The sequence below is a fragment of the Cherax quadricarinatus genome, chromosome 78 (genome assembly GCF_038502225.1).
Source record: "Cherax quadricarinatus isolate ZL_2023a chromosome 78, ASM3850222v1, whole genome shotgun sequence".
Lineage (NCBI taxonomy): Eukaryota > Metazoa > Arthropoda > Malacostraca > Decapoda > Parastacidae > Cherax > Cherax quadricarinatus.
The window spans coordinates 17,697,580-17,709,551 of record NC_091369.1 but is presented as its reverse complement, the minus strand read 5'-3'; the positions used below and the strand labels follow the sequence as shown (position 1 = coordinate 17,709,551).

Here is an 11,972-nt window from a genome sequence, read left to right as displayed (position 1 = left end):
CTTTTGTGAAGAGGGAAGTCACATCCAAACTGCTTAGTTTCTTGTTACGGATGGAGAGGTTACGGATGCGGTTGAGAAGGTCGCCTGAGTGTTTAAGATGAGCGGGGCTGATGGTCCCCAGAAGGCAGGAAAGATGTTTGGCAAGAACTCCGGCTAGTTTGTGTGGAGCACTGCCTCCTTTGTCGGCGTTGGTGACGATAATGTTGGGGTCGTTGGCGAGGTCCTTAAGGGCAGTGATGTATCTTCTAGGAAGATTAGAAGAAGAAGGTTCACATAAAGCTGCAGTGAGAAGGCCCTGTATATAACCCTGATAAACAACTTATCGTCACGCACCTTAACCGACTACGAGAAACAAGCACTGAGTCTGGGACTCAAATTTACCACCAACATACGCAAACCTAACTATCAACTCAATCTTGTTACCAGGAACCATAGACACAGTGACAGCAACTTCCAGAAGGGTTACATACAGGGCCTTCTCACTGCAGCTTTATGTGAACCTTCTTCTTCTAATCTTCCTAGAAGATACATCACTGCCCTTAAGGACCTCGCCAACGACCCCAACATTATCGTCACCACCGCCGACAAAGGAGGTGGAGTCGTCATACTCAACACCAGTGACTACAACACTAAAATGATGGACCTTTTGAATGATCAATCTACCTACGAACCCATCAGCACTCAACAGTGGGAGACGCTCACCAAAGACTTTCTATACAAAACCAGACAAATACTCAAACGCACTAGAGAAGGGAAGAAACTTCTGTACTTGTTACCAAGCAACCCTAAACCAGCACACATGTATGGTTTACCCAAGACCCATAAACACAATATTCCTCTCAGACCAATCACGTCAGGAATAGGCAGTGCTCCACACAAACTAGCCGGAGTTCTTGCCAAACATCTTTCCTGCCTTCTGGGGACCATCAGCCCCGCTCATCTTAAACACTCAGGCGACCTTCTCAACCGCATCCGTAACCTCTCCATCCGTAACAAGAAACTAAGCAGTTTGGATGTGACTTCCCTCTTCACAAAAGTACCTACCAAAAAAGCCATCGAGGTTCTACGACGTAAAGTCAACCAGGACCTTAATCTTCCTTTACCTCCCGGAGATTTTGTTGACTTGATTGAACTCTGTGTTAACTTCAACTGTTTTTCCTTCAATAACAAGCTCTACAAACAAACCTACGGCATGGGAATGGGGTCCCCAATAAGTGCCGTCCTAGCCAACTTATACATGGAACACCTAGAGTCCGAACACTTCGCCAACATCATCCCTTCAAGCGTCACTTGGTTACGTTACGTGGACGATGTCCTCGTAATAACTCCAAAACGTTTTGATGTACGGGATCTTCAGGCAAGGCTCAACGCAGTTGAACCAGCGATTCAGTTTACACTAGAAGAAGAGTCCAATGACAAGCTACCTTTCCTCGACGTCCTCATTCACAAAGTAGACAACAACCTAAGATTTCAAGTTTATCGGAAACCCACCAATAAAAATGATCTCACACACTTCTATTCCAGTCAAGATACCAAGACCAAAAGAGGCATCATCATCGGGTTTTTCCTAAGAGCATACCGAATTTGTAGTCCTGAGTTTCTTGACGAAGAATGTACTTACATTCACCAAACATTCACTGAGTTACAATTTCCTTCACGTCGCCTGGTGAGGATGGTATTACTTACAACATACTCAGATTGCTGTGTCGAGTACCAGGTAATCCATTACTTGAATTATATAACATGAGCTATGTAACTGGGGAGCTCCCTCAATCTTGGACCAACAGCCTCATCATTCCAATTCCTAAGCCCAATCAACAAAATGCATTTCGCCCAATATCTCTTACTAGCTGCTTGTGTAAAACATTTGAGAGAATGATTCTTAATCGTCTCATGTACAGAATCAAACAATTTTTGTCTCCCCGGTTACATGGTTTCATGCATGGAAGGAGCGTGCATCATTGCATAGCCACCTTTCTCACCCTGCACACTGACAGTTCCTACACTACCTTCCTTGACCTTAAATCCGCTTTCGATGTAGCCAACCGACATGTAATAATTAGTGAACTTGCCAGAATGGATGTTGGAGGATGGCTTCTCCGCTGGATTAAAGGCTACCTGTCCAACAGAAAATCGTCTGTGTTGTTCCAGGGACATAGAAGTGTAACTAAAGACTTTGAATTAGGAACCCCACAGGGAGGTGTGCTCAGTCCCACACTGTTCAATATTCTAATTAATGCATTACTTAATGCTATGCCTAGTCAGCCCCATAATTATGTGATTAGTTTTGCTGATGATATAATGATTCACACCACCGGATTCTCCAACACCCAAAACATTCTTAATCATGTACTAGCCTCGTGTCAGGACCTGGGGTTGATAATCTCTACTGATAAAACAAAGATACTCAATAGGCGTCCTCCTCGACAGAGAGGCACAGTTCGTCAGATCCAATTGCATGATGGGTCTCTTCTAGAATATGTAAGCAGATACAGGTATCTAGGCTTTGAGGTTCCACTACTTGGACCTGTTGTAACAAGACTTTGTCGCCAATACAAAGAACGACTAAGAGCACTTAGAGTTGTGGCAGGGCTTCACCCCAGGTATGGTGCTAATGTTAAAATTGTGAAAATGATGTATCTTGCTTATATTTTTTTAGCTTAAGACTATTTACTTTGTTTTATACTTAATTCTAACTATAGATTCACTACAAATCTTATGATTACAAACATTGATCCTGATACCAACCTCTTATTTAATGACTTAAATGAATCAAACAGTTACTGTAATTACTACACTGCAGAACAATCAAAGGCACTTCTCAGTGCCAACAACAACATAACTATCTTTAACTACAATATCAGATCTTTAAGCAAGCATTACGATGACCTCATAGCATTACTAAATTCCTTACATGCCAATATGTCCATCATTACACTAACTGAAACCTGGCTAAAGCCTGATAGTACAGATGTCTATGCCATTCCTGGTTACACAGCCATACACAACTGTAGGCCAGACCAACAAGGGGGTGGCACAGCCATATACTACTCAGACCAACTAGAATGTATCACTAATACTTGCACAAGGGATGAACATGGGGAATATATAATAGCTAAATTCAAATCCAAATACCTACAAAAACCTCTCACATTGATAAACATCTACAGAGTTCCACAGTCAAACATTAGCCAATTTAGTCAAAATCTAGGAAGTATGATAACTGATGCACGCATGAACAAAGATCACTTACTACTCTCAGGTGACTTCAATATAAATCTCCTGCAAGACCAGGACCCACACGTTACTGAATTCACAAACACAATGAGTAACTGTGTGTTACTACCAACAGTAACAAAACCTACAAGAGTTACAGAGACTAGTGTTTCCCTACTTGACCACATCTGGACCAACACCATATCCCCTTTAAAATCAGGCATAATTACAGATAATACCACAGACCACTACCCTACTTTCCTCATAACAACTCTTGGTAAACTACCCCAAGACACTACTAAAGTCACCTTCAGACTTCACAATGAGGCAGCCATTAATAACTTCGCAACAGCATTAGCAAACATTGATTGGCACACTGAGCTAGAAATCTATACAGATATTGACGAATGTATTAATAATTTTCTAAAAAAGACCCAATACCTCTATAACAAGCACTGCCCTAAAAAAACTAAACAGATGACAGCAAAGAGACTGAACAGTCCCTGGCTAACACCCAGCATTCTCAAATCCATAAATACAAAACACCAATATGAAAAACAGTACAGAATGGGTCACATAACCAGAGACCAAACAAAACGTTACTCGTCAATCCTAACCAGCCTGATAAGAAGGGCAAAAAAATTGTATTATGAGAACAGATTATCCAACTTACGAGGTGATATAAAAAAGACCTGGAAAACACTATCTGAAATTCTGGGAACAAAAAAGATATCACGAAATAGCGAAATAAAATTAGCAAAATCAGATGAACCCCAACTCCCACCAACAGAAACAGCAAACAGACTCAATGATTTCTTCTCCACTATAGGACAAAACCTTGCCCATAAAATCCCAAGCTCAGATACACCACCAAATAACTACCTCACCGGCAACTACCCGAACACACTGTTCCTAGCTCCGACTAACCCATACGAAGTCTCCCTTATTATCAATGCACTAAAAAACAAGGCAGGAGATTTAAGTACCTTACCACCCTTTATATATAAAAAAGTGTCACAAGTGCTATCTCCAATCATTGCAACACTCTTTAACAAATCCATTGAATCCTCCACCTTCCCTACAGTACTCAAAATAGCAAGGGTCACCCCGATCCACAAAGGAGGAGACCAAACAGAGTTGAATAACTATAGGCCAATATCCAACTTACACCCTCTCTCAAAAATCTTTGAAAAACTAATTCATAAACGAATCTACTCCTACCTTATCTCCCAGAACATACTCAACCCCTGCCAATTTGGATTCAGGCCTAATAAAAATACTAATGATGCTATTATACACATGCTAGAACATATATACACTGCAATAGAGAAAAAAGAAGTCCCACTGGGGATCTTCATTGACTTACGTAAAGCTTTTGATACAGTTGACCATGACTTGCTCCACGTAAAATTGTCACACTATGGTATAAGAGGGCACTCCCTCAATTACCTCAAGTCATACCTCAGCAACAGAAGCCAATATGTGTACGCAAATGGGGCAAACTCTTCTGCGCAACCAATTACAGTTGGTGTCCCACAGGGAAGTGTCCTTGGCCCTCTTCTCTTTCTCCTATACATAAATGACCTTCCAAATGCTTCGCAATTACTCAAACCCACACTATTTGCAGATGACACTACATACGTCTTCTCTCACCCGAGCCCAGTCACACTAGCCAATACTGTAAATACCGAATTACAGAAAATATCTACCTGGATGAGGACTAACAAACTTACACTAAACATTGACAAAACCTACTTCATTCAGTTTGGTAACAGAGCTACAGATGTCCCTCTTAACATAATGATAAACGGATCACCTATCACAAAGCTAACAGAGGGAAAATTCTTAGGAATCCACCTTGATAATAGACTCAAATTTCATACACATATACAACAAATTTCTAAGAAAATTTCCAAGACTGTAGGCATACTATCGAAGATACGGTACTATGTTCCACAGTCAGCCCTCCTGGCCCTATATCACTCTCTTATTTACCCCTATCTCACCTATGGAATTTGTGCATGGGGCTCAACAACAGTTAACCATCTCAGACCACTAATTACCCAACAAAAGGCTGCAGTTAGAATGATAACAAATTCTCACTACAGGCAGCACACTCCACCAATATTCAATACACTAAACCTACTCACCATACAAAACATCCATACTTATTACTGCACCTATTACATACATAGAACACTTAACTCTGATATTAACCCTCCCCTCAAACATCTCCTTGCCAACCTCAACAGAACACATGACCATAACACAAGGCACAGATCACTCTTTGATGTTCCTCGTGTTCATCTCACACTATGCAAAAACTCAATGCACATAAAAGGCCCTAAAATCTGGAATTCATTACCTGTAAATATAAAAGAAACACTACCTGTTTATAAATTCAAGTCTCTACTCAAAGATCACTTACTCACCCAAAACCAAATAAATACTGAATAACTGAACCTTATAAATTGTATATCTTAAATGTTTCTCACAATTATATCACATAAATGTTAAACCTAAAACCCAATCTAACTTTATTATTTTTTAAATACACTACCTAACAGAATCCTTCATATGACCTGTCTTTGTAATACTCACTTGTGCTTTATAGTAATCTGTTTACATTAATGTTTTATCACTGACTTCATCATTGCTTAATTAATCTTAAGTTAATTTTAAGCCAGCCCGTAATGCTATGCATAGTATAAGTGGCTTTGGCATACTGCTCTTATCTGTATTTTTTTGTACCTCTGTATGTGTGCACAAATTTATAATAAATAAATAAATAAATAAATAAATATTAGATCATTGGTTGATTATGCTGCGCCACTACTTGCTCTTGTGTCTGACTGGAAGCTTGGAGGGCTGGAAAAACTGCAGAACGAAGCAATGAGGATCATCCTAGGATGCCCTCGTACTGCCAAAATTTTAAATATGCAAAAAGAACTTGATATTCCAAGCATCAGAGATCGTGTTACTGAAAGAAATATCCTAATTGGGGTTAATATGCTCAGGCAAGCTCATTCAAACCCCTGCACAGAAGCCCTCCAAACTTTCCTCAGCACTGGTGAACACTCCTCCAGATGGATCGAAAAGACTGGAACCGACCTCCGCATGAATCAGATACATGATCTATGTCAAGTAAGGCAACAGCGGCACTTCTCCGCTCCATGGAATATTACCCCATTCCAAACTACCATTCCTCCATTTCCCCCCAAACTACTTCTTAAATCACAACCAAAACTTCGCCTTGAAGCCAAACATGAGGCCTTAAGCTGTATTGATAACTTAGTCACACAGCACACACTCTCGCAAATTATTTACGTTGATGGTTCTGTTCACCAATCCACTGGTGCAGCTGGTAGTGCTGCTGTTGTCGTACAGAGTGATGGCTCTCTTAAAGAAATTGGAGCACGCATCAATAATTGGGCCTCTACCCTTCAGACAGAACTGTTTGCCATACTCCTTGCACTGAAATGCATCTATGTATCAAAGATTGACAGTTTAATTGTAACTGATTCTCTGTCATCCATAAATGCTCTCAACTCATTAAGCATAAATTGTGGCATGCTTGTGTCAGAAGCCAGACACAGGTATGGTAGGATTGTGGACAGTGGAGTCAGAGTGCACATGCTGTGGATTCCATCTCACATTGGTCTTCAGATGCATGATAGAACTGATAAATTGGCTAAGCTGTATGCTTTCAAAGAGGGAGTAGATTACAATCTTGGCTTGTCAGGTAGTAGTTTGAGAACAATAATACGAAAAGAACTTCAGCTGAATTTTATGGACTTAAGGCTCAGGGAGATTGACACCAGTGAGTCCATCTATCATCATTCTATCATGCAGGAGGAGCCACATGTCTATGGTGCATCCAACAAAATAAGCAGACTCTTGGATGTCACTACCGCCCGGCTCCGGCTGGGTTACAAGTATCTTTGGCAGGTTAAATCACCACCACCAGATGTAGACCAAACGAAATGTAAACTTTGCCAGATGGATTATTGTCACACCCTGCGTCATTATGTACTGGAGTGCGATAAAATTAATGAATTTAGAAACAACTCACTCAGAAGTGTTCAAGAAATGGCTAAGTATTTTATCCACAGTGGTATATTACAGACCATTCTGGAGAAATACCCTGACTTTGCTAGCTGTAAATAAAGCATTACCACATGTGTGCATGTGTGTGTGTGTGTGTGTGTGTGTGTGTGTGTGTGTGTGTGTGTGTGTGTGTGTGTGTGTGAGTATGAGTGTGTGTGTGTATGAGTGTGAGTGTGTGTATGAGTGTGTGTGAGTATGAGTGTGTGTGCGTGTGTGTATGAGTTTGTGTGTGTGTGTGTGTGTGTGTGTTTATGTGTGTGTGTGTATGAATTTGTATGTGTGTGTGTGTGTGTGTGTGTGTGTGTGTGTGAGAGAGAGAGAGACTCAGCAATCAACATTTGCACCAATAACTCACTACAGTTGTGACCGGGTGTGGAAGTGTGAATTGCTCATTACTCTAAAATTTGTTCATGATTGCAGCCATGTATAAACGTAAGTAACCATTCTTACAGTATTCATTACCTTTGTAACTTGTGAGTTCATTACCTTTGTAACTTGTGAGTTCATTACCTTGTACCTAGTTCAGCCATCAAAACTTTGGAGCCCGGTCCCTGGACCCATTGTGTACCTCTGTAATCTGTAAATACCTTTGTAACTTGTAATGATTGTGACTAGACCTACCTGGAGTTCATTACCTTTGTAAATTGTGAGTTCATTACCTTTGTAAATTGTGAGTTCATTGCCTCTGTAGCTTGCTCAGCTATCAAAACTTTGAGGCCCAGTCCCTGGACCCATTATGTACCTCTGTAATCTTTTGACTACCGCCCACAGGATGGGTATGGGGTGCATAATAAACATATTAAACTAACTAACTTGACGAAGAATGTACTTACATTCACCAAACATTCACTGAGTTACAATTTCCTTCTTTTTTCATCAAAGACTGCAAGAAAAGAGCTCTTCAGATCATCAATTCTCCACGCATCAACACCGCTACCAACAAAGTTATAATTCTTCCCAACAGCCAGGTTGCACTAAACGTCTCAAAAGTACTTTCACAAGCTAACACCAGAGTCGCCATCGCTTCTACCACTTCAATAAAGGATCTAACCAGGACAAAACCCAATCACCACGAACCAGTCAATGCAGGAGTTTACACTATACCCTGTGGAGGCTGTGACAAGATCTACGTAGGTGAAACAGCAAGAAACCTCGACACCCGCCTCAATGAACACATATACGCATGTAGGAACGACAACTTAAACAACGCCTGTGTACAACACCGAAATTCCACCAATCATCTTATGAAATTCAGAGACGCCCAATTAGTGATAAAAGAAACTAATTTCCGCACACGCAAGTGCCTTGAATCAGCACTGATCGCTGTTTCGAATACAATTAAACAAAACAACGGCAGCTTCACCATCTCCGAAGTCTTAGCAAGAATCCTCCTGAAAACAGTAAACCCTGCCATCACATAGTCTCTCCTGTTATACTACACAAAGCACAGAGAGTGAACACTGAAACAAGCTGCCTCATTCCAGTTTATATTTGTCCAACCTATTTTTATGTTACCCAAGTAATAGCTTTTATATCCTTTTACTCATGTACGAATTAATTGCTCTACCATATTGTATTACTTTTGTCACTACCACTACTACTACTACTACTACTACCACTAGTGAACATCGAAATGGTACCTCACTAGTATTCACCTCACTCTGAGCCTTTATATACCCTCTGTGTCCATGTATTGTTTGTAATGGCTTGATAAAGCTCCTGGAGAGCGAAACGTTGCCACAATAAATGTCACATTAGTTGCACTTGTGTCCTTTTACTTTACATATTGTCGGTAATTCTACCAACTTTATTACATTCTCCACCTGACCTCAACATTCTAACAATTATTTAGTTCCTGATGAATTTAAGTTAACTAATATTACTGTCACGAGGGACATGGTTATTAAACAGATAGACAAACTGAAGCAAAATAAGTCCCCGGGACCCGATGAGCTGTTTTCCAGGGTACTTAAGGAATGCAAGATGGAGCTTAGTCAGCCATTAACGAGTGTATTCAATGCATCCATCCTTACCGGTGTTGTGCCAGAGTTGTGGAAGATGGCTAATGTGGTTCCTATATTCAAATCAGGGGATAAGTCCACTCCTTCAAATTACCGTCCAATAAGCCTGACATCTATAGTGGGCAAGTTATTAGAATCAATTATAGCTGACATTGGAAATAAATGGTATAAAATACCGACACAATGGAAATATAAACACAAATGCAGTATAATGTGATCCTTTATTGACTACGTTTCGCCCACACAGTGGGCTTTTTCAAGTCACAAACAGAACTACCTGGTAAGACACATATGCAACAGTTAGGTATCTTTATTATGAAACGTTTCGCCTACACAGTAGGCTTCTTCAGTCAAGTACAGAAAAGTTGATAGAAGCAGAAGATACTTGAAGACGATGTAATCAGTCCATCACCCTTAAAGTTTTGAGGTGGTCAGTCCCTCAGTCTGGAGAAGAGCATTGTTCCATAGTATGAAACAATATGGAGGTGAAGTGACAGAATGGAGCTTTTTATAGCGCCAAGAGGTGAGACGTAGGCCACTAGGAGAGGTAAGAACTCAGATGTTGAAAGGTCAGGTCCCTCTCAAATCCAGCCGCTCTCACTAGTGGAAGTTGTCGAAGTTGATTGCAGGTCTGTACCAAGATACCCTTGTGTTGCAGTGTCTGACAGATTGAACATTAAAATGGTATAAAATACCGACAGGTTGTTAGGTAAGACACATATGCAACAGTTAGGTATCTTTATTATGAAACGTTTCGCCTACACAGTAGGCTTCTTCAGTCAAGTACAGAAAAGTTGATAGAAGCAGAAGATACTTGAAGACGATGTAATCAGTCCATCACCCTTAAAGTTTTGAGGTGGTCAGTCCCTCAGTCTGGAGAAGAGCATTGTTCCATAGTATGAAACAATATGGAGGTGAAGTGACAGAATGGAGCTTTTTATAGCGCCAAGAGGTGAGACGTAGGCCACTAGGAGAGGTAAGAACTCAGATGTTGAAAGGTCAGGTCCCTCTCAAATCCAGCCGCTCTCACTAGTGGAAGTTGTCGAAGTTGATTGCAGGTCTGTACCAAGATACCCTTGTGTTGCAGTGTCTGACAGATTGAACATTAAAATGGTATAAAATACCGACAGGTTGTTAGGTAAGACACATATGCAACAGTTAGGTATCTTTATTATGAAACGTTTCGCCTACACAGTAGGCTTCTTCAGTCAAGTACAGAAAAGTTGATAGAAGCAGAAGATACTTGAAGACGATGTAATCAGTCCATCACCCTTAAAGTTTTGAGGTGGTCAGTCCCTCAGTCTGGAGAAGAGCATTGTTCCATAGTATGAAACAATATGGAGGTGAAGTGACAGAATGGAGCTTTTTATAGCGCCAAGAGGTGAGACGTAGGCCACTAGGAGAGGTAAGAACTCAGATGTTGAAAGGTCAGGTCCCTCTCAAATCCAGCCGCTCTCACTAGTGGAAGTTGTCGAAGTTGATTGCAGGTCTGTACCAAGATACCCTTGTGTTGCAGTGTCTGACAGGTTATGTGAAGGTTATGTACATGTCCTCAGAATTAAGATTCCATGATGTTGCAGTGTCTGACAAGTTGTGTACGAATGGTATATAATACCGACAAGATGAGAGTAAGACACATGTGCATTCGTACATTCGTACACAACTTGTCAGACACTGCAACATCATGGAATCTTAATTCTGAGGACATGTACATAACCTTCACGACTACGACATCTACTACTACTACTAACCCATCTCTTTGGGAAGGACCTACTTCCACTGGGGAATCCCGCCTACCAGTGAATTTGCCCTCGTCTGCTTCACCTGACGTTACTATATAAGCGCCAGGATTCTTTCTTCTGCTTCAGAATCTCCACGACTATGGTGCTGTTCGCACCTACTCCTAGGTTGAGGGACTGATTACCTCATCTTCTGTACATAGTTCTACTGTCTTCAAGTTATGTCCTAGAATTTGTATTGATAAAGCCACTGGATGGCGAAACGTCTACAATAAAGATACCCAGATGTTGCACATGTGTCTTACTCTCATCTTGTCGGTATTATATACCATTCGTACACAAGATTTAAATAGACTGATGCAGTGGTCGGAGAAGTGGCAGATGCAGTTTAATGTAGACAAATGCAAAGTTCTAAATGTTGGACAGGACAATAACCATGCCACATATAAACTAAATAATGTAGATCTTAATATTACGGATTGCGAAAAAGATTTAGGAGTTCTGGTTAGCAGTAATCTGAAACCAAGACAACAGTGCATAAGTGTTCGCAATAAAGCTAATAGAATCCTTGGCTTCATATCAAGAAGCATAAATAATAGGAGTCCTCAGGTTGTTCTTCAACTCTATACATCCTTGGTTAGGCCTCATTTAGATTATGCTGATAAATTAGACACATGTGCAACTCTTGGGTATCTTTATTGAGGAAACGTTTCGCCACACAGTGGCTTCATCAGTCCATACATAGGAGAAACTTGAAGAACAGGAGGAGAATGAGGTAATCAGTCCCTCAACCTTGAGTCGATGTGTTCAGTCCATCAATCTTGAGTAGAATACGGCAGATGAGCGGAGAAGCAGCTTATAAACCGTATGGCAGGAGAGGTGTAGCAGT

General features: G+C 40.8%; 1 protein-coding gene across 1 annotated transcript in view; it reads left to right on the top strand.

The window, feature by feature from the left end:
* LOC128701482 (inactive hydroxysteroid dehydrogenase-like protein 1) overlaps positions 1 to 11,075 on the top strand; it is a 375,829-nt gene extending 364,754 nt beyond the window's left edge. The window contains exon 5 of the mRNA XM_070101755.1: positions 11,016 to 11,075. Within this exon, the coding sequence (XP_069957856.1) occupies positions 11,016 to 11,060 (45 nt within the window). The 3' untranslated portion in view covers positions 11,061 to 11,075. The remainder of the gene's footprint in view (positions 1 to 11,015) is intronic.
* Positions 11,076 to 11,972: the final 897 nt, after the last annotated feature.